The 22,447-nt window shown below is 41.2% G+C and overlaps 1 protein-coding gene and 3 non-coding genes across 5 annotated transcripts in view; 1 reads left to right on the top strand and 3 right to left on the bottom strand.

Moving 5' to 3' along the window:
• dennd4c (DENN/MADD domain containing 4C) overlaps positions 1-18,807 on the top strand; it is a 40,900-nt gene extending 22,093 nt beyond the window's left edge. The window contains exons 5-34 of one of the 2 annotated variants that reach the window (XM_044097767.1): positions 598-767; positions 856-1,097; positions 1,189-1,255; positions 3,037-3,095; positions 3,376-3,520; positions 4,956-5,131; positions 5,384-5,484; positions 6,200-6,424; positions 7,219-7,364; positions 7,521-7,559; positions 8,029-8,159; positions 8,911-9,043; positions 9,127-9,333; positions 9,420-9,548; positions 9,656-9,806; positions 10,527-10,649; positions 10,768-10,887; positions 11,345-11,470; positions 11,557-12,623; positions 12,881-13,073; positions 13,165-13,262; positions 13,341-13,516; positions 13,597-13,752; positions 14,161-14,359; positions 14,438-14,548; positions 14,634-14,771; positions 15,029-15,146; positions 15,821-15,977; positions 16,054-16,118; positions 16,848-18,807. In XM_044097767.1, coding sequence (XP_043953702.1) covers positions 598-767; positions 856-1,097; positions 1,189-1,255; positions 3,037-3,095; positions 3,376-3,520; positions 4,956-5,131; positions 5,384-5,484; positions 6,200-6,424; positions 7,219-7,364; positions 7,521-7,559; positions 8,029-8,159; positions 8,911-9,043; positions 9,127-9,333; positions 9,420-9,548; positions 9,656-9,806; positions 10,527-10,649; positions 10,768-10,887; positions 11,345-11,470; positions 11,557-12,623; positions 12,881-13,073; positions 13,165-13,262; positions 13,341-13,516; positions 13,597-13,752; positions 14,161-14,359; positions 14,438-14,548; positions 14,634-14,771; positions 15,029-15,146; positions 15,821-15,977; positions 16,054-16,118; positions 16,848-16,984 — 5,105 coding nt within the window. In that variant the 3' untranslated portion in view covers positions 16,985-18,807. The remainder of the gene's footprint in view (positions 1-597; positions 768-855; positions 1,098-1,188; positions 1,256-3,036; positions 3,096-3,375; positions 3,521-4,955; positions 5,132-5,383; positions 5,485-6,199; positions 6,425-7,218; positions 7,365-7,520; positions 7,560-8,028; positions 8,160-8,910; positions 9,044-9,126; positions 9,334-9,419; positions 9,549-9,655; positions 9,807-10,526; positions 10,650-10,767; positions 10,888-11,344; positions 11,471-11,556; positions 12,624-12,880; positions 13,074-13,164; positions 13,263-13,340; positions 13,517-13,596; positions 13,753-14,160; positions 14,360-14,437; positions 14,549-14,633; positions 14,772-15,028; positions 15,147-15,820; positions 15,978-16,053; positions 16,119-16,847) is intronic. The other variant, XM_044097768.1, reaches the window with a different exon arrangement.
• Positions 18,808-20,018: 1,211 nt separating this feature from the next.
• Positions 20,019-20,181, bottom strand: LOC122821136. The gene has a single exon (XR_006368943.1). It is a non-coding gene; the product is annotated as a U1 spliceosomal RNA (small nuclear RNA).
• A 912-nt stretch (positions 20,182-21,093) lies between these two features.
• Positions 21,094-21,256, bottom strand: LOC122821121. Its single transcript, XR_006368929.1, has one exon. It is a non-coding gene; the product is annotated as a U1 spliceosomal RNA (small nuclear RNA).
• A 908-nt stretch (positions 21,257-22,164) lies between these two features.
• LOC122821129 lies at positions 22,165-22,327 on the bottom strand. Its single transcript, XR_006368937.1, has one exon. It is a non-coding gene; the product is annotated as a U1 spliceosomal RNA (small nuclear RNA).
• Positions 22,328-22,447: the final 120 nt, after the last annotated feature.

The following is a 22,447-nucleotide window of genomic DNA, read 5'->3' as shown; positions in this document are numbered from 1 at the left end:
GTTTTAGTGTAAAAGGGAGCAGCTTTTTCTGTAGTATTTCTGCAGCACTTTCACTGTTTATCTCTCACTTCTCCTCATTACAGATCGCACAGTTGTTTTCACCCTCGTGACATTTTCACTGACTGAACGCTTCCTGAACAACTTGCCCTTTGAAACGTTATATTGTGCGACATAAGTGTAAAACAGCCTTGACACAAAGACACCCGCGCAGCCCGGCTTTATCTTTCTGGGCCGGCTGTCTTCCTGTGAAGGAGCTGTTTATTCTACTCAAGATAACTGCACTTCCCTCCACGCCCTTAATCTCAGTGCCTGCAGGTCTGTCTGCATGTTTGCATGCTGACACAGGAAGGTGTGTGTCTTGTCATAATGGCATCTCACCCAGCACTGAAGTTGAAGTCAATAGTAATTTCCTGAAATCAATCCAGAATAGTTGTTTTGATGACTCGCAGTAAAGACATTTGAGCTTTAAGATATTATTTTCTCTTTTCCTGAAGTCCTTTTGGATCTGGTAAGGAAATGAGGAACCCTGTCTGATTCTGCTCTACTTCATGATGTTATTGCATCATAGGATTACAAGTATTTTTTTTTCTTTTGCAGGTTTAATCTTTCGTTACCCTGAAGAGGACTATGAATCTTTTCCTTTGTCGGAGTCTGTACCTCTTTTCTGTTTGCCGATGGGTTCCAAGATTGAATGCTGGGCACCGAACACCCGCGACCCTCTGCCAGTCTTCTCTACGTTCGTCCTAACCATCTCTTCTGGTGATAAGGTGGGGCAGATTAACACGCAGAAATAAAGAATGCCAAAAGAGAAAATCCCCATATTTTGTTGATAATTTGTCACTTCTGCCATGGCAGGTTTACGGATCAGCCATCCAGTTCTACGAACCGTACTCTGTTGACCTTCTGAGCGAGAAGCAGAAGATCCAGCTGGGTCTGCTCACCGCTGTGGAGAAGAAGATGATCCCCAACCGCTCCGTAAACACCAACAAATGCATCTGTCTGCTCTCCCGCTGGCCCTTCTTCGAATCGTTCCGCAAGTTCCTGATGTTTATCTACAAGCTCTCGGTTTCAGGCCCACATCCACTGCCCATTGAAAAGTAGGAGTCCTGTTGGTTGTTATTTAGGTGTCGTTAGTCACATCAAAGCAGAGCTATTTTTTTTTAATCGTCTCCATGTTTTCCTCCATAGGCACATCTCGAACTTCATGCACAATGTGTCCTTTCCTTCTCCTCAAAGGCCCAGAATCCTTGTCCAGGTGAGACACTTCCTTGCATTGATATCAATCATAAACAAGTCATCAAAGAATAGCTGAAAAAGAAACAAGGTTGCACTTTAAAAGCCAAAGCTGTTGACCTTCAAACGTGTTTTCCTACCCGGATCACAAAGTTTAAAAATGAAATCAAGAGGAGTATTTTCCCTTTTCCACTTCTACCTGCAGTTATATTTGTGAAGCTCTTCAGCAGAGAGGCACTGGAAATTCAAATCAGACTGATGTGCCTATCCTGATTTCCTCTCCTTCAGAACAGATGTTTTTCTGTTTTCTGAATAAATTGAAAATATAACTGTCCTCAAATGTCATGCTCAAACAAAACTGTTATTTCTCAAGAACAAAGTTACTGACCCATCTCTCTATGGACCAGTGAAAGTCCTCCAGCTTATAGGAAAAGAAAATAATAAAATGAATTACAACAGTACATGGATTACAGCTAACCCTCTATTATTTTTTTGCACACCTGAAATCTAATCTGTTAAAATTATTGTTTTACCTGCAAGACATCACACATTTAGTCTGTATGTCTACAAACTAAATATGGAATTATATTCAAGACTAAAGCAGCTGTGTTCAACTTAATCTTTGAGAAAATCTCTGATTTACTTTTACTGCGATTCTGTCCAGTGCCCTAGAGCTACCATCTTGCACCTTTTGGAAGCATGTTCAGCAGTGATGCATCTAAAAGTTTCAGGATAGTAGCTGAACTGGACAAGGGCAGCCCTGCTTTAGACCGTTAAATCATCCATTCATTACTTTGAGTGATCTTTCTGCCAAAAACGTTCAACAGTTATTTATATTAGAACCTGAGGGGATGTCACACTGTGTGAGTGAGAGCAGTGTGTCACACAACTCTGCAGTAAACATGATTTGAAACCAAAAACATGACTGCAGAAGTGATGCAGCAAAATACATTTAGCTTCTGCAGCAAGACAACTGCATCATGAGTCCATCTCTGTTTAGCATGCTGCATGGTAGATTGGTTTGGACTCTTCAAGAGCAGGAAGTGGACCAACTTTACTGTAATTCATTACACTTCCTGTTATCTGAAGCTAAATGTATGAGCTCTTATTAATAGCAGACGTACCCCTGTAGCAGCTTCATGTCTATCTGCTTTGATAACTTCTGTAATTTAATTTAAACACATCACTAATGGTAAAAATGGTTGACTGTGAACATTCTGCCTCCAGTAACTACATCCACACTGAAGAGGGTTGTCAATGTGACCTGATGGCACCCATGGATGGAATGTTGACAGATTAGGGAATAAAATCTAATTGTTGGTTTCTGACTGAAGTATTGAAAAAACACCCAATTCTGGTCAGCACACAGTTTTTTTTCCCCCCAATCAGTGAATCTTTTGAAAAACTTATTCTTTATTTGAGTCACATGTTTTTGGCTCATTTATTTTCATTTTCAGCAATGTTATTATTGCAGTGATGTTCTTTTTACCTTTTATATGCCCTACAAAGGTTGTGTGTTGCAATATGCTGTTTTCAAAGCTGTACAAATCGTATTCCTACAAATGGAATACTTTGTTTTCTAAATGAAATGTATATCAATAATATTGATTTCCTTGATCCCAAATGCAACGGTGAGTTTTTTTTGTTTTTCTTTTGTGGCACTACTGGCCTTTGTTGCTTTCAGACAGTAAATGGCCTCTGTATATGGAGTGCCAGCTCTACCTCCACACTACCTGTGCTGCACAAATGTGATTTTGACATTATTTCCATACTTTTCTAATACTGACATTTTCTCTTTTGCAGCTCTCGGCACATGACACTTTGATACTGTCTCAGCCCGTGTGTACTCCCTTACCCCTCAGGTGCGACACATGTATGCACTCACAGAAAATCAGACAGGAGAAAACATAAGACCAGTGTCACCAGTGAAGGGACTCAAAGGTAGCAGGATGTGGACAGCACAGCAGGATTCTTGGACTGATGAATTTAATTTACAGTAGAGTAAAAATCTAAAATGTTCATCTAGTTGCAGGCTGTATGTCAGACTAAATGTATGATTATTGCTTGCACCTTTTCATATTTTCCACCCTTTTCTGATTATTTTGTTTTTCTTTTCTCTGCCTCTCTTTTTTCCTCCATTAGTGGGGCAGATTACGGCACTCTGCTGATGAATCTGGGTGCAGAAAACTGCGCCACGCTGCTGCACTTCGTCCTGCTGGAGAGCAAGATTCTGCTGCACTCGCTGAGGCCCGCCGTGCTCACCGGAGTGGCTGAGGCTGTGGTAGCTGTGAGTAATCTGCCATATTGTTGTTTTTTTGGTGGGGGAAGGGGGTTTGTAAAGGATCAAGGTAAAAAATTAGAAATTTGGCTCAAGAAAATTGAAGTGCAATACTAAACTGATGTGTCTGACATGTTGTTGATGCATCAGTTTGTTTGAATTGAACTACATGCGTTATGCTCATCTTGTTTCCACTTTAAGCCTCGGCACGACTATTTTGTAGTGCTACTGTATATTCATCATGGTTAAAAGAAAGTGTGCTCTGTTCTTAGTTTTTATAATTAAGGAAAAAAAATGAGATGATTTTAATCTTCTTAATGTAGGTTAAGATGGTTATATAGATTATAATTAAAAATGTCACGTTTGTGTAGACAAGATAAGACTTAAAAGTGTTCAAGTTAAATTATGTTATCACAATCATAACTTCAGAGACCAGTTGTTATTAACAGATGTGTTTTCTAGTTTTATATTTGGGTAATTTTGAACCTCAATATTTCTTTAAGGAGGATAACAACATATTTTATTTTCAAAAAATAAGTGAAAAAAAGTTTTTTTGAAAAGCTGCTGCTCAAATTCAAGAATATTCTGCATCTTTAGTTCGATATAAGAAAAATTTCCTGCTGTGAAGTTATTATTCAATATTAAAGTTACAGTACCAGCTGCAATTAAATCACATTGAGCTCACTTTCCTCCCGGTTTCCATCAACACCATGGCAGCATCACTTGCTGTTAGCTTTAGCATCCTGCCAGTTACATTTAATGCTTTATACTGAATATACGGTTTTGCTGTTTCCAGCATTTTTAAGAGAAGGGGATATGTAATTTGAGCTGATATCCTTTTGAAAAATCACATGTTTCTTTTTGTTCCAAATAATTCAGATTTTTCACAAGCAAGTCAAACATTAAACATGTTTGTCTGCATTTGTGAAAGTGTTTTAGCTGCCACACAAGTTGACATCATTACTTGTTTTTCCACATTTAAAAAAAAACAAATAGTACTTAAATGAGATAAAACAGATTTATTTAAACTGTGACTTATTTGAATGTTAGACTGCAATCATTTTTTTAAGCTAATCGATTTAATTCTTGTCCATTTTAACAGTAATACAGCTAATGTAACCATAAAATGACATGTTGATGTTCTGGTAGCAGTTTAGCTCTTTGACCTTTACCCTGTTAGCTGTTTTCTTCCCCCCCCATCTAGTTCCAGGACAGAACTGTGTGTCGTCACATTAAACACTCACTACTGTCACAATCTCCAAAAATCCACCTGTTGCTTTAAACCAGTTTCATCAAAGCAAACCTAAAAAACATAAAAAAAAAACATTAAAGAAGATGCTGATCCAGTTGTGTTTGGAAATCAGTGATGTTACAAAATTTACAATCTACCATAGTGTTTAAAAACACTATCTGTTTTCATAAATCCTGTGTTTTGTCTCTCCAGATGATCTTCCCCTTCCAGTGGCAGTGCCCCTACATCCCGCTGTGCCCCCTGTCTCTGGCAGGCGTCCTCAACGCGCCATGTCCTTTCATTGTGGGCGTCGACTCGCGCTACTTTGACCTGTACGACCCCCCGCCAGATGTTGTCTGTGTGGACCTGGACACCAACACCATCTATCTGTATGTGGAGCTCTGATTATTTTCTTTGCAGGAGGCTGCAGCAACGAGTTTAGCCACTTTGATTCCTATGGAACAATTTCAATTTCCTTTAAGATAAATAGAAAAATCTTCTTATGCAACTTGGTCTTGTTTTTAGCTCATATTTAATTGCTTTGTTGCTGTATAAAAATCAAAGGGAGAGTGCTGTTCAGATGTTCGTTGAGCTTTTCTCTTACTTCTAGCTGGCTGACTCTGTGGTATTTAATGTCACAGGTCGGATGAGAAGAAACACAGCAACTGGAAGTACCTCCCAAAGAAGCCCTGCAAGAGTCTGATCAACTCGCTGAGCAACTTGCACCACCAGCTGGTCACAGGTACAAATGACATCCCAGCGCCTATCATTTACCAACTGGTCAAAGACAAAAAGAAACTTTAGAAAACTTTATAAGTTTTGCTGTATTTTAAGGCAATGGTGTCCTTGAAATACAGCAAAATAAATTGGGTTGCTCATGGCAGCATGTTAGAGTGGCTCTATTAGTCTTGATTTGTTCTGTAAACTTTTATACATTGAGGTGATTTTTGACCATTATTTCCTCTGGTTTTGGATTCTTAGCAGCTGGAAAGATTCCTGCTCTCTTTTTTTCTCTTTCAAGTTGTTATTACAGGTAACCATGCCAACAATGTATTGTTTTTCATCTGGAATCAACTTTACTGTTCAATATTATCTCTGCCTCTCGGATAACAAGCTGTTGCCATGTCATGACAGTGATGAGAGTGTCATAAAGCAATAGTCTTCAGTCAGAGGCCTCTTTAGATTTTTTGCTAGAGTGACTGCTACAGGACATCCCTCCTGAACACAGTACCACCATTTCTGGGAAGATACTTGGATAATTAAATGAGTTAGAAGAACATTTAATTTCCCCATTGTTGAATTCAATGATTTTCAGTTATAGTATTTAACGTCATGTTAATGTTTTTGTAGTACTAGATCAATAAACATCTTTATTTAATCAATGGAAAAGGGCAGTAAATTTTCTTCATCAAGGTGAGTAAAAGTGTTGCATCATCTGATTCTTTCTGGGTTTTCAGTGGCAATTCGCCAAACTCCACACGAGGACTCGGCTTTGGACCTGACCCCCATCGAAGCGGACTTCACCTGGCACAAGAAGAAGATGTCCCTGGAGATGGAGATCCAGGAAGCCTTCCTGCGGTTCATGGCCTCCATCCTGAAGGGCTACCGCTCCTACCTCAAACCCATCACCCAGGCGCCCTCTGAGAAGGCCACAGCCGCGGACTCCCTTTATGACCTGCAAGGTAAGCAGAGGGCCTTCAGCAGCCGGCCCCATCAGGTGTCATAAGAGTTTATTAATACCCAGTTGCTTCTCTCTTCCCGAACCACTAATCGATCAAAGGACAGAATCCTCTTTTGTCTGCTTCAGGGCTGCAACTAATGATTAATTTAGAAACTGATTATGTGATAACTCTTGATTTGAAGGGGTGTTCATAAGACTGATATGACACTGTCATAAATATGACATACCATCCGTCATGAACAGGAAGGAGTTTATGAATGTTTATGACTGTTGTCAAGAAGTGTCATTTGGTAAATAACGACACTCTTAATGCAAAGTTGTATTAAAAGTCTGTTAAAAGTGCTAACTTTGCATTACTTGGTATATTTATACAATTTAATGCCAAATTTGTACCTTTAATGGACTTTTAATGCAACTTTTAAACCAACTTTGCCTTAAAGGTGTCATTATTTACCGGATGGAACTTGATGACCACAGTTATAAACATTCATTCATGTTCATTACAGGTGTTATGTCATATTTGTGACAGCGTCATATCAGTCTTATGCCCACTATGGTGTTCTTCAAGCACATTTTTTTGACTCTGTATACTCCACTTAACGATTAATCGGTTACTAAATTAATTGAGAATTATCTCTAATCAATCAATCATGATTAACCAATTTAATCGTTTCAGCCTCTGTAAATACGTTCCCCTCTAATTGTTTGTTGATGTTTGCTCAACATTTCAGTGAAGATGTTTTGTATTTTTGAATAAAACATGATCATGAAACCAACTCCTGTGTCTCCCTGCAGGTTTCCTAAAAAGCAGAGACCGCGCCCATCAGAAGTTTTACTCCCAGCTCACAAAGACCCAGATATTCATCCGTTTTATTGAGGAATGCACCTTCGTCAGCGACAAAGACACTGGCCTGGCCTTTTTCGATGACTGTGTGGAGAAGGTAACAACCAGCTGCTGGTATTTCCCTTTCCTTCCAGGAGGCCTTTGTTTGACGTCGCTTTATTGGCAAAATAACACTGGAACGTTTGGGGAAGGGGCGAGATCGAGCTTCCTCTGATTCATTCTTTTGCCTTTGTTATTTTTCCTCTTCTTGCAGCTTTTTCCCTTTGATAAAATCAACGACAAGAGTACCAAGGTAATGTTTAATCACACTTTCCGCAGCCGGTTTTCTTTTTTTGAAGACTGGTTTGACAGTCTTTAAAACCAGACCAGCATGCTACGTCTTCCTCTTCAGTGAATGTGTGCAATAAGGGGCTTGGACCTGATTTTCTCTTCATCCTTTAATCCTCACTAGAATCAAACATGCACATATTAGTGATTGCAAAAGCATTTTGTACGACAATACTGCGCAGAAAGGTTTGTTGTGCTAATAATTAGGTATCTTCTGTGAAAAAACGGATTAGAAATTACTTGGATGGCAGCTAAAGTCCAAATGAGGACTTAAGAAAGTTCATGATTACTTCAGAAGGATTATATCTGGGTCATTGAAAAGCATTGAAAGCAAAATGTAAAAAAAAAAAAAAAGTTTCTGCAGATCTTTCTGATATTTAAGGACTGAACGTTCTGAGTTCTTGGTTCTGATCTGCTTGTTGTCTGGGCTGCAGGTTGAAGGAGATTCATCTGAGGACACCAAACTGCTGGAGCTGGATGAGTCTCAGAAGAGCGAGCACACGGTTTTCGTAATGCCTCCAGAACCTCTGGCCGACAACGGATCTGAACCCGCCCCTCAATACACGTAGGCTTTAAACCGAAGTTTAAGACCAAAATGTTGACATGAACTAATCGATTGATTTCTGTCAAAGTAAAGACTGGCTCCATTTTTGCAAAAAGATATTTTCCCCAGCGAGTCTTTTTAGAATTTCCTTTCCTTTCTGACTGACAGTGTGCAGCAGCAGGTGGGGGAGGGGGATCGCTACTCTATATTGCATACAACAAGAGAACATTTCAGTCACTCTATCACTTGTAGGAACAGTGTGATGGAAAATCTTCCTTCAGTTTTTTGTGTAAAATCAACAGATACCTACATGTTTTTGCACTATTACATAAATGTGAGTTTATTGATAAGATAGTCAAAAAGTTTGGGTTGGAGTGACTAATGCCCCCTGCTGGTGGCAGTATTTCTTGTTTTTACTTCTGCAAGTTGGTTCACATGACAAGAAACACAAAATCAAGCAACTTAAGTTCTTTAGAGAATAAAAATGTTTGCGTGTCCGATCTGCCTGGTTATATTTCCTCATCTCTCCTTTTTTTTTTTTTCTACATTTAGATTTTGGACGGGGTTTTAATGAGGGAAAAAAAAATATTTCAAATATTTCTAAAGTGGCACCACAGAATTATGGATTTGATTGCAAAAACAATCACTGAATTCTCCTTAGTAATTTTAAATAAAGTAACTGTTGAAGTTTGAAACCAGCCCACGCCAGACTTTACTTCAAGAGGCTTTTCTCCCCCTCCTCCCTTGTGACTTTAATGTTCTTATTCTCCAGATATAAAGGTTTCCCCAGACTGCAGCTGAGTCTGTTTGACCGGCCCAGAGAGTTGCGTCCTGCGCTGAGCACCAGAGCAGCGGGGGCCAGTCTGTCCAGCAGCCCTGCACTGCTGGCTAAGAGAACCAAGCAGGTACATGCACAGCAGACACTAAAGTGCTTTTACCACTTTGAGGCTGCCGAAACTCAGAATACCTTTTTATCCCTACTTAACAGGAGATTAAGCTGGCCTACAAGCTGGCGAAGCGTTTCTACTCCAACCCGCCGCAGTGGGCGCGCTGCCTGTTCAGCCACTGCTACAGCATGTGGTTCATCTGCCTGCCCGCAGGTGTGCGGCTGGCCAAGTCCAAGAGCCGAGCCATGCAGCAGGCCTACAACGTGCTGCTGAAGATGAGGGCCACTGAGGTGGAGATTCTGGACGAGGTAACTGCTCCGCTCTCATGTTTTTTAAAAGTAAAAATTAGATAGATATTGAATGGTGCAGCTTGATTGTTGTGTTTGTGTGTTAGGTGTGCTACAGAGTGGTGATGCAGCTCTGCGGTGTGTGGGGTCTCCCTGTTATGGCTGTGCGAGTCCTGGTAGAGATGAAAAAGGCCGGAGTTCATCCGAACGCCATCACATACGGATACTATAACAAGGTTCTATTTCTGAAGAACATTTCATATGTTTCGCAACACTTCATATGTTTTGCTGAACCATTCATACATCAAGACAAATGAAAACAACCTTGTCCCTCCGTCCGCAGGCCGTCCTGGAAAGCCCCTGGCCGAGTAGAAACCGCAGCGGCCTCTTCATGTGGACCAAGCTGCGTAATGTCGTTCGTGGAGTGGTCCAGTTCAAACAAATCCAAATTCACACATCGTCCAAGAAGAAGACGCCCACGATAACGACCACGGGTGAGAAACAAACGTCTCTCATCCAATCTGTCTGCACTCAAAGTTCCCACAGTTTCAAAAAATGTATGGCAGTCAGAGATGCACCGATTGCAGTTTTCTGGCTGAACACCGATCTTTAAAGGCACAATTTTTTAGTATTTTTTTTTTCACCTGAACCATTAGGAGTAATCCTAATTTAATCTGCTTCTATCATTTTTCAGGTCTGGGAATATATAGTAAAATAAACTTGAATATGGATTATAGTTAGATTTTTTTTTTTTTTCCAGATTTCTTTCTTGCTGTTTTTTTTTCATTGTTCTAAATGTCAAAGTCTAAACTTTCATGAATGCAATTGTTTCCACTTGGATTTATCAATTTGGAGATGCATTAACTTTGATTTGCCAAATCACATCTGGATTAACTATAAACATTTTGTGTTTATGTTTAATTGGTTCTCATGCTTCCTGAGTGAACACTCATTAAAAAAGTGATCATTTTTCTGCCTGTTTTTCATGTAGAAATCTAAATTGAAGTCTGCCTTTTGCTCTTTAGCTAAACAAGCACTGCATCTGCTATTTTAGAAGTCTTACTTTGAAGAAATGAAGGTGATCTAAGTTAGTTTGGATGCAGTAAGAGCATGTTTTTAAAGTTCATACTCAAGCAGACACAATATTCAACAAAATGCTAGAAATTTGAGTCTGAAAAAGAGACATTTTTGGAACCCTATATTGTGTCCTCCAGCTCCACCAGGAGAAGAGTCCGGAGCCACAGATGCTGATAATCTGAGCCACGGAAGCGCTCACAGCTCCAATGAAGTGAATGGCGAGGAGCACAATGAGGACACAGCAAACGGCTGCAACACAGGTACAGAGTCACCTAAATGAAGGTCTTGAGCTCTGAAACCTGAAGCAAATTAGAAAAACCTGTCCAACCCCTAAATGCATAAAAAACATGAAAATACAAGCCTGGTGTTTTGTAACAGGAAGACAGTCTGACCAAGGATACGGTTCTAAGGATGAGCTGCACCAGGAGCTGGCGGAGCCTTCACCTACAGAAGAGCATTCAGCCGGTCAGAGAAACTCTGATGAAAAGAACCTTAATGGTAAAACGGGCTGCTTTTCTCATCCTGAATTAACTTTGATATTCAAGTATGGATTAAGTATGGAAAGAGAACATAGAGTACAGATTTATTTTTCCAGAGACTTTAAACAGGGGTTTGTGCTTCTTCCTGCCTCACCCTTAATACAAAAGATGCACACAGTTTCCCAGTTACTGTTTTGTCACATGTAGCATTGATTGTAGACATTGTCGAATGCTTGTCTTGTAAAATAAACATGTTTCCACCAAAACTAACTCTTGTTGATTCGGGGAGTGGCCATATTGAAACGCGGAATCCACCTTCCGAGTCGTGACTGGGTGTGTTTGCTTTTGCTCCCAGTTTTCCAGTTGGGAATCTAACTTTGGAGTTGATTTTTTTTCTGACTGCGAAGCCAGAATTTCTCAGTTCCGACTTTAACTGGAACGCAGCATTACCCCTTGGTGTTTGTTTTTGCCTCCAGGTGGCGACATTGCAGGCTCAGTGGACAGTGCAGTGGCAGAGCCCCTCAGTCCTGTTGATGTCCCCTCACTCGTCCCCAGCATTGTCAGGCTCTCCACTGGAAGCTTTGATGGTGGCAGGGAAACCAGTAAGTCAGCTTTATGAACTGTTTCAACCTTTGAAGCCATACAGTTATTTTAATTATCGCAACTTTAAATTGTTTGCACCCTATAGAACCTGGGAAGCTGTTCCGGAATCTTAGTAAGACGGATAGCGTGTCGCTGCCGGATCCCGACGCCTCGCTGGCAGTTGGGGACGCCCCGCCACCGTCCCAGCATCAGCGGCAGAAAGCCTTCTCGGAGCGCAGCTGCAGCTTCAGCGCCGAAACCCGCGCTGGGATGCTCCTGGAGCAAGGTGTGGACCACATGGCCAGCCAGATGGGTGCGGACGCTCGCATCCTGGCCGCAGCGCTCTCGGGGACTCAGAGTCCGCCGCCGCACAGCAAGTCCAAAGCACTTTTCGAAGACCTGGAGGAAGAGCCAGGGGACGATAAAAACCCTTCAAAGGAGGAGGCTAAAGGTGAAGCTAAAGATGAGGAGACAAAGGTGAAGGTTACTGAGGTCAAGAAGGGGAAAAGAGAGAGAAAGCAGACGGAGTCGCATGAGGATGAGTCCGGAGCGCGAGGAGCCACGCTGGAGAGGGCCGATGTGAAGGCCGGGGCCGATCCGCTCTCCCTCATGGTGTCGGAGAATGAAGAATCAGCGTCCATTAGCAGCCAGGATCCCCCGCACTCCGTGCCTACCGTTGTTTCCCGCAACCTGGCCGAGGAAATCGAAATGTACATGAGTCTGAGGAGCCCACTGGGATCGAAGTCTTCCAGCATGGAGCTGCAGCAGGGCCAGGGGGACGTCCCCGACATAAATCAGCCCGCAAAGTCTCTAGAGCGGAGGCCCAGCCTCCCCGTTCATCCGGTCAAAAGCGCCAGCAGCTCGCCGGCCGACACGCCCAAACGCAGCCCGAGAACCGTCACTCGCTCGAAGACTTTCGCTGTGAAGACGAAAACGTCTGCGAACGCTACGGCGAGCACAGCCCCTAAATCCTCCTCGCTCACGGCGCTGGTTAAGTCCTCGCAGGCGGGATCACTGGGATCCGTCATCAACACCTTTTCAGGCATCAAAATGGACTCATTGCTATCAGGAGCCAAAATCGATGTGCTGAAGTCGAGCATGAAGCACGCGGCGAATGTGGGCAGTAAAATGTGGGGGGCCATGGCATCAGCCTTTACGTACTCGGATGACGAGGTGAGTCCTGGAAAACAATCTGCAAACTCGATACTCATTTCTTTTGGTTTTGACAACGGTTTCATCTTCCTTCACATGTAGCTAGTAAATCATCTGACCATTTACGACAAGTCTAAACCTGAGAATAGATTTAATGCTGTTTTATAATGGTTGTTGTCAAAGAAAAACTAGATATTGGTCAAAATTGCAATCCATCAATTGTATCTTCTCCCAATTGCAACATGAAGAAGTGTCTTAATTTTGACTTTTGCCGGCAGGATGAGCAACCTCAGGGCGCGGGCGGTTTCCCAGGCGGTCTGGATGAACACATGTTGTCTTCACATGACTTGGCCGAGAGTCCTGAGAAAAGAGCCGTCTCCGGTTTGGTCGCTAACGGCCTGAACCAGAGCAGCACCAGCTTGGGCAGCAGCAGCGGCAGCAGCGATACGGGCCGAGGGACGCAGCAGACCAGTGAGCACGGCTCCATAGCAACGATAGGAAAATGCAGATCCGTTCGTTCATCTGGAAGGTTTTTATTGACGCCGTGTGTTTGTGGCTGCAGATGCAACTCCAGGACGCCCGGGCCGGGGCCCCGACTCTGAGCAAAGCTCCTCCCACCACGCCTCCTCCTCCAGCATCTACCAGAACTGCGCTCTGGAGGTCTGGCCCACAGAAACGCACTGTCGCTTTAAGAACGCTCCGTTGTCTGGAGTAACGGCTACATGTTCCCGCCATCAGGTGCTGATGTCCAGCTGCTCCCAGTGCCGCTCCTGCGAGGCTCTGGTGTACGACGAGGAGATCATGGCAGGCTGGACGGCGGACGACTCCAACCTGAACACCAACTGTCCGTTCTGCCGGACAGCCTTCCTCCCGCTGCTGCATGTAGAGTTTCATGACCTCCGCATGACCCCCGAGTACGACTCCCGCAGGATAACACTTCAACTTCTGCTTGAACGTAGAGCCAAAGGTTGAACTTTAACTTTTCTTCTTTCAGTTTTTATATGAATCCGAGTGCGTCTGGAGAAAGCATTCACAGCAGCAGCACTCAGCCCACAGCCAGCAGCTTGGCCGACATAAAGACACCCGACCTCATCACTTTCTCAGAGGAGACGAAGGAGGCGCCAGACAATCGTCCTGCAGTTCATAAGAGGTACAGCGAAATATGAAGGTCATCCATGCAGCCGTGTGTGTTAAGCCCTAGTTGTTATGTCCATCTGTCAGTTTGTCCATTCATGTTCGTCTGTCCTCTGTCGGTCAACCCGTCCCTCAATTTATTCATCCATCCTTCATTTTATGTCTGCACATCTCTTCTTATATTTACCCATCTATCCTTCAATTTATTCATCCATCCATCTATATTCATCCTCCATTTTCCCCATCCACCCTCCACTTACTCATCCATCCATCTTGTGTTTTTTGCACATAGACATCAGGAGAAACATCTGTTGTGCATTGACACAGTAATTATGTAATTCAAAACTAGAGGAACTTTGTGGAAGATGGCTGCCGTCCCTCATAGCCCTCCCCCTGACTCCTCTGTTCTTTGTGCCGTGTCCAGTCTGGTTCCGGAGCCGGTCCAGTCGGACCCCCTGGGCCTCCTGGTGCACCCGGCTGCAGGGAAGCAGGAGAGAAGCAGCGGGACGTCGCTGACGCGCAGCAACAGCGTTGGAGGTCCGCTGCAGAGCCTGGACTACACCCTGACACCCGGACACGGCGTCTCCACCACCAGCCTGCCCTGCAGCCTGCACGAAGTGTCGGTCAGTGATTATTAAAACACACAGTGGAAGGTCGCATCTGTACTGGACCCGATTGGTTGGATTCTTTGTGTTTGTCAGGATGGCATTGGCAAAAAACGTCCAAATCCCAAGCCGGTGTCCGTCCCGTACCTGAGCCCTCTGGTCCTGCGCAAGGAGCTGGAGACCCTGTTGGAGAACGAAGGAGACCAGGTGCAAATAAAATCTCTCAGCACTTTTCATGCGTCATCCATCGTGAAACGACACTCTGTACTAAAGCTGGATGTTCTCTGTCCAGGTTATCTACACCCACAAGTTCCTCAGTCAGCATCCGATTATTTTCTGGAACCTGGTGTGGTACTTCCGCCGCCTGGACCTCCCGTCTCACCTGCCGGGCCTCATCCTGACTTCTGAACACTGCAACAACGGAGTCCAGGTTCAAAACAAGCCACTGCGAATTTAGTCACAGTTTAACCACACTAATACTTAAAGTATTCAAAACCCTTTAACTACTTCATTTTTTAAAAGTTTAACATGTGTCGATGCAAAGCTAATTAGGAGTGACTTACCCTGGATTTTTATTGAGGGTTATCAGAGTGAGAAAAGTCCCTATAAAATAATGTTTGTGGCTTAAATAATATAATAAAGAGTCATAAGCTGTGGTATTTATGTAACAAGCTGTTGTTGCTGCAGCTCCCACTGACGTCGCTGTCTCAGGATAGTAAGCACGTCTTCGTCCAGCTGCTGTGGGACAACATCAACCTGCATCAGGAACCCGAGGAACCGCTCTACCTCCTCTGGAGGACCTTCTGTGAGTGCATGCAGATATTTACAGCTTCCACTAGAGGGCACTAAAACACAACCACTTTTTAATGCATCCTTGAACAGGTTAGGGTAGGTCTATGGGCCATACAAAATCATTTTTAGACAATGAGATGTTTATGAGCTGTTTTAGGGTCTCCTGTCACCTTAAATCCAAATAGGCTGCTGCAGGCCACACCCCCCAACTCCACGTTTACACTCGCACCTGAAAATGGCTGCAACCTAGCAACCCAGCTGACCAAACCTGCTGGACTTCAGCTTGGGTTGCTAGGTGACAAGGCAGTGCCCTTGATTGTTCCTTAGCAATCGGCAGGCACCAAAAAAACGTTAACTTATTTCCAAAAACAGCTAGGTGTTTTTTTTATTATTATTATTTGTTTGTATTTTTGGTTTGTTTTGTTTTTAAGCTGAGCTGTTTTCAGAAGCATTTGTGACCCAAACGGAAGGCAAAAATGTGCAAAATGTGAATTTTGCATTTTAGGTTCCATTTAAATTCACACTCTCAAAGAAATTTTAACTGTGTATTTGCACCTATCTGAAAACCTTACAGACCTTACAACCTTACAAATAAAAAAAAAAAATTCACCTTTAATTTCCTGGATGATCTGAAGAGATCAGAGCTGAATCTGTTTCCTGAAAGATTCTGGTGTTTGTTACTCCTAGTGGAGAAAAAGGGGACTTTAGCTCCAACAGATCATCAGGAGATCCGAACTCTTCTCAACACCATCGTTAGAAACATCCAGACCAACGACGTCTACAGTCCCATCAACCTGCTCCTGCGGGAGATCAAACGCCGTCCTGATGGCGTCAAACGGCAAAGGTCAGCCTTATCGCTTTTCTATTTTAAGGTTGTTTGTTTCCTCATGTGTTAACTTCCTCCTCTGAATTTCTCTCAGGAGTATTTATAGAGAAATTCTGTTTCTCTCACTGGTGGCTTTGGGACGAGAGAACATTGACATAGGTGAGTGACAATTACAGACAAATTAGTTTTACTTTCCACTAACTGAATCACATCAGATATAGCTTTTAACTGACATTGAAAGCCTTTCTTTTGAAAAACCCAACTTTTAATTTGAGTATATTTAATAAGTGGGGAAAAATGAATCTCATAGTATAATTTATTGAATAATGGCCAAAAACACAGTGCAAGCGAATAGTCTAATAATTTTTTTGTCATTTTGAATGCAATAAAATTGAAGCTTTTCAGTAATGTAACCAAATGTTTTCGCTAATTACAGTAACATAATACTTTTTATATAAATAATTACATTGCTGGTTGATTAACGGGGAGCATGTAGGTCACATGACCATTGTTGCAACGATTTCATTAAATGCAGTTTTGAAGTCACATAAATAACATTCAGACGGACTTTTACAAACGCAATCAGCAGGAGTGAATGCTAAATTTAGACCTTTTTTTTTTTTTCTTGTCTCCACTTTCTGGATTGTAAATATAAACACACGTATAAACTGCTTTTGTCTTGTGAGATTTTGGCCTTCACATTATGGTTATATCCAATGAAAACCTATTCTTAAAGTAAAGAAGAAGTCAAACATTTTTTAGGAATACCTTTTATTTCAAATAATTTCGTAGCATTTTTTTATTTTTATTTTCCTGTTCGAAAAAACTTGAATCAAAGGTTGGGTTTTTGAAGAAACTTCTCTGATTTTGCTGCTTTGTCTCCTGCAGAAGCCTTTGACAGGGAGTACCGGCAGGCCTACGACCAGCTGAGCCCGGAGCAGCTCAAGTCTCTGCACCGCATGGACCGCCCGCCCAGCGCCAGCATCCAGTGGTGTCTGAAATGTTTTGGCGCCCCTTTCATCTGAACAACGGTTGCATCTCTTAGCGTTCTCACTGGTCATCTGCAGCAGAGGGGAACGGTGAACTTTTCAAGCCTCTCCCTTAGCTGAACATGGTACTATAAAGCTGCTTTTTTTTGTTGTTGTTTTTTTTTGTCTTGTATGTTTTCAAGCCATGGCTTTCGGTTGGAAATGTTTTTTGCCTTCCGGGACGACATGAGCCGCGCTTCTTCACACGTGGTGCTGAGAAATACTCATTACCTAACAGAATGTTTTGTCTGCCCGCACCGCAGTCACTTCCTCTGTCCTGTAACTTCTCCCAGATTATATCAGATGAGACGGATATGTCCCAGAGTGCAGAACCAGAGTGTTCTGTATTTGCACTTTCTAAAGCAGATAATAACACACATACTGAGCTTCACCACCTGTTTGTACATATTTTCCATTCAAGTGAGAAATCTGAAACCAGAGTTGCCTTGTTTTTCTTGTTGTTGTTGTTGTTGTTTTTGTTCCTTCCAAGTCTTAATGAATCCTGGAGAGGTTGAAGTGTAAATATACAAGCTCGTGTTTGTTTCAGTGACCGAGGCTACGGACAATCACTAAGTATCAATCACTAAAATGAATTCACAACATTCCTGATCGCCCTGCAGCCAGGAGCATGTCTTACATCAGTACTGATCTCTGCAACAACACCCGACTCCTGAACGTAGGAGTGCCACACTACTGATCCAAGACCAACACAGCCATGCTAATGCAAGGAAAGCTAAACAGCAGCTCGATTTGCTATTAATATCTGCCTTTTTTTTAACAGGAACTTGCTGCACTTGTTGCTCTAAAAGGCCTTTTTGTGGTAGAGCTGATATGTAGTTGGGCTATTCTCCTTTTCCTGCATCAAATAAAGCCTTCACATCTTTCTAAAGTAAAAATTTAATGAATTTCAGAAGTACTCACACCCTTAGTACTTTTTTTTTTTTTTTACATTTGCATAAAGTGGTCCATAATTTAGAAGTGGAAGGAAAATGGTGCATGGTTTTCAAAATGTTATTTTTTTTTTATTAAATTCTGTAAATTGCTGCATTAGTATTAAATTAAAGCTGAATTAAACCTGTGCATCCTTTTTCGTTTACTTCACATACGTGACCTCTTTCTGCTGCTCTATCACGCGACATTTAAATGAACTAATTTCAAATTTGCCGCTGTGATGAGACATGTCCTCCTGCCAGGCGCTCTGCTCACACACAGACTGGACGTCATTTTAGTCGGTCCAATCCCTTTTTGAAAGTAGCTGCGGAAACCAGAACTTGTTGATTACTGCTGACACTCTGCCAGGAGTCTCTGAGGTGACATTCCACTAAATGCTGAAGCATGAGGTAAATCAGATCAGTGCTGTGATGACCTGTTGGGAAACGGGCCTTAGATTGAACTATTTTTAGATTTGAGTTGGGAGCTTGTCTTGTACAGAAGAAATCATGTAAATTATTCCATTTGCACTGCATAGAGTGAGATCTGAACTTAGCCCATTGTGACGATAAGATTAAGCCACATCATAGAGCAAGCAAAAAGGAAAAAAAAAATCTCGATTATTTATTTTTGTATTATTCACATTTGGATTGCAGACTGTTTGGTAATTTAGAATTTTTATATCCAACAGCATCCTGTTCCCTTTAAATGTATCTTTAAAGGGGGTTCCATCCTGTACTAACTATGTAAATTAGTTTTTCTTGGTTGTACAGAGAAGACTTTTTTTTTTTAATAACAAATGAAAGTAATCTCTTGCCATCCTGTGGAAAGAAAATGAATGTCTGTCCTTAAAAGCGCTGCAATAAATGAGTTTGTGAACTGATTGGAAACGAAGATGTGTTTTGTCAATGCTATGGTTCCTACATTTTTTATTTTTATTTTTACTAAAGTACATAAGAAAGTAAATACTTGGAGAGTAAATCTGCTCCTTGGTTGCACCTTTTTGACCCTGCTACTGCCTCTAGTGGCGTGTGGGTGATGGCACAACTAATCTAATTACATTATTAAATCAGAATACCACAACGTCTTTATTATTTACTATTAATTCTGGCATTACTGGAACAGTAAAAGATAAATTCCCTCAGAAAAGAACAGACATTTTAATTTTCTCAAGGAGAGGAGCTAATTCAATGAGATAAACAAGACCTGAAAGTGATTCCAGATTCACTTGATGGCCAACCTGTGGAAACTGGCAAATTTCAAATTCCTTGTGTCATTCCTGGACAGTCAGCTCAGCTTTGCTGAAAACGCCATATCTTTAAGAACTGTTCTCAGAGACTGTTGTGTAATAAGGTATAGGTTGTTGAGTTAAAATGTTAAAACTTAACATTCTAACTTAAGTTTTAACTCAATTCAAGTAAAAACGACATTTTAACTCAAGTTTTAACTTTTCAACTCCTCAGCTGGTTTGGTCACATGAGCTGCAGACTAACAGACAATCTTTTAAGAATACTTTCAGTGGCAGGTAAAATAGCAGGTAAATGGTGGTGAAACTCTATTCATAAATTGTTGTTAATGTGATTCTATGAAAATGATTTATAATTTTAGAGTCGAAGACAAATTTCCATGTTGATAGACTACATAGTTTCATCTTATTTTTCCTATATATAAGACTCTACCAATAAAATGTCTCTCAAAATTATATACATGGCATTGTAAAAACAAAAACGTGAATTTTTGCTTATCCGTTTAAAGACCCTGGTTGCAACTAACTGATGGAGATATATAGATATTATTTGTAATGTATAAAAGTATTGTTAATTTCATCTAATTAGCTCCATATTCTCAAGAAAATGAATAAAATATTGTGTTTAATAAGATAATTTATCTTTTATGTTGCCAGTAATGCCGAAATTAACAGAAAACAATAAAGACTTCGTGGTATTCTTATTTAGCTGTGTACCACCCCACGTCACTAGAGGCAGTAGCAAGCCCGAAAAGTTGTAACTATGGAGCAGATTTTGCAATTTTTGTCAGTCTTTAATATCATGTATAATTTGGGTCAGACAGTGTCTGATTATTTATCATTTAACATTAATACCAGGGGAGAGCGCGAACGCAGTCCCCCACTATCATAAATTGTGCAGTTGAGATTCTCCCATGTGGAGAATTCACAGAGGTCAGATCGCCGCAGTGCAATGGCTGATCCTCATCCTGGGCGATCCACCTACAGGATCATGGAGTCACCCCTGTCAGGTAAGTATGCTGTTCATTCCTCTGACTGACGATTAGCAACTTCACACATCTGGTTCTGACTCACGGTGGGAAATAAAATATTCCCTGAGTCACTTTAGGATTTAACATTTAAATAAACACAATCAGAAACTCAGAGAATATGAAAAAAATATGAAAAACTGAAAATAAGAAACTTACAAAAACACAGAAGTGTTAAAATTGTATACTTTTCAAGCTAGCTTCAGAAACTTTCTTTAAGCTACAGCTAACATAGCCTGACAGTAATGCTAGGCTAGTTAGCATAGCCACAAATGGCTGTGGATAAACAGTTTCACTGTAACTCCAAGATGTTTCCTCTATTAGCAAATTTGCCAGCACAAACATGAGTGATTGACAGCGTTAAGCCCCGCCTCCTGGTTCTGATTGGTTGTTTGTACTGGAAGCACTGGGAGTAGGCGGTGCAGCTGGATTATTTCAGATTGTGTCATTTTTATTGAGGTGCAATACAGCCATTTGAGGCTGAAATTATATAAAAAAGGAGTAGTACATTTTCACTCAGATTTTAAGATTAGTCTCAGAAATTTTCTAGAAATTTTATTTTGACATTTTTGACTTTTAAGAAAAATAAATTAAAATAAAATTCCATGAGAATTTCTGAATTGAATTTCAAAATATGAGGATTTTGCCAGAATTTATTTTTTAATCTGTGATGGCCCTGTCACACCTCCTAAAGATTATATTGACATAACAATGAAATAAGTTTAAAATATATTACTTATTGCTGCTTTAATGACTGGTTTGACCAATTAGCTGATTGTCAGAATAAAGCGAGTCTAAAGTAATATTTAAAGCAGGCAGTTTTGAGTATATGATTCTGTCTTTAACATAATGTATAGATCAGGTCAGACAGTGTCTGATTTTTTATCATTTAACATTAATACCAGGGGAGAGCGCTAACGCAGTCCCCCACTATCATAAATTGTGCAGTTGAGATTTTCCCATGTGGAGAATTCACAGAGGTCAGATCGCCGCAGTGCAATGGCTGATACTCACCCTGGGCGATCCACCTACAGGATCATGGAGTCACCCCTGCCAGGTAAGTATGCTGTTCATTCCTCTGACTGACGATTAGCAACTTCACACATCTGGTTCCGACTCACGGTGGGAAATAAAATATTCCCTGAGTCACTTTAGGATTAAATATTTAAATAAACACCATCAGAAACTCAGAGAATATGAAAAAAATATGAAAAACTGAAAATAAGAAATTTAGAAAAACACAGAAGTGTTAAAATTGTATACTTTTCAAGCTAGCTTCAGAAACTTTCTTTAAGCTACAGCTAACATAGCCTGACAGTAATGCTAGGCTAGTTAGCATAGCCACAAATGGCTGTGGATAAACAGTTTCACTGTAACTCCAAGATGTTTCCTCTATTAGCAAATTTACCAGCACAAACATGAGTGATTGACAGCGTTAAGCCCCGCCTCCTGGTTCTGATTGGTTGTTTGTACTGGAAGCACTGGGAGTAGGCGGTGCAGCTGGATTATTTCAGATTATGTGTCATTTTTATTGAGGTGCAATACAGCCATTTGAGGCTGAAATGATATAAAAAAGGAGTAGTACATTTTTCTCTCAGATTTTAAGATTAGTCTCAGAAATTTTCTAGAAATTTTATTTTGACATTTTTGACTTTTAAGAAAAATAAATTACAATAAAATTCCATGAGAATTTCTGAATTGACTTTCAAAATATGAGGATTTTGCCAGAATTTATTTTTTTAATCTGTGATGGCCCTGTCACACCTCCTAAAGATTATATTGACATAACAATGAAATAAGTTTAAAATATATTACTTATTGCTGCTTTAATTACTGGTTTGACCAATTAGCTGATTGTCAGAATAAAGCGAGTCTAAAGTAATATTTAAAGCAGGCAGTTTTGAGTATATGATTCTGTCTTTAACATAATCAGTTCAGACAGTGTCTGATTATTTATCATTTAACATTAATACCAGGGGAGAGCGCGAACGCAGTCCCCCACTACCATAAATTGTGCAGTTGAGATTCTCCCATGTGGAGAATTCACAGAGGTCAGATCGCCGCAGTGCAATGGCTGATCCTCATCCTGGGCGATCCACCTACAGGATCATGGAGTCACCCCTGCCAGGTAAGTATGCTGTTCATTCCTCTGACTGACGATTAGCAACTTCACACATCTGGTTCCGACTCACGGTGGGAAATAAAATATTCCCTGAGTCACTTTAGGATTAAACATTTAAATAAACACCATCAGAA

Source organism: Gambusia affinis, linkage group LG18, assembly GCF_019740435.1.
Source record: "Gambusia affinis linkage group LG18, SWU_Gaff_1.0, whole genome shotgun sequence".
Taxonomy (NCBI): domain Eukaryota; kingdom Metazoa; phylum Chordata; class Actinopteri; order Cyprinodontiformes; family Poeciliidae; genus Gambusia; species Gambusia affinis.
This window is presented reverse-complemented; position numbering and strand designations above follow the sequence as displayed.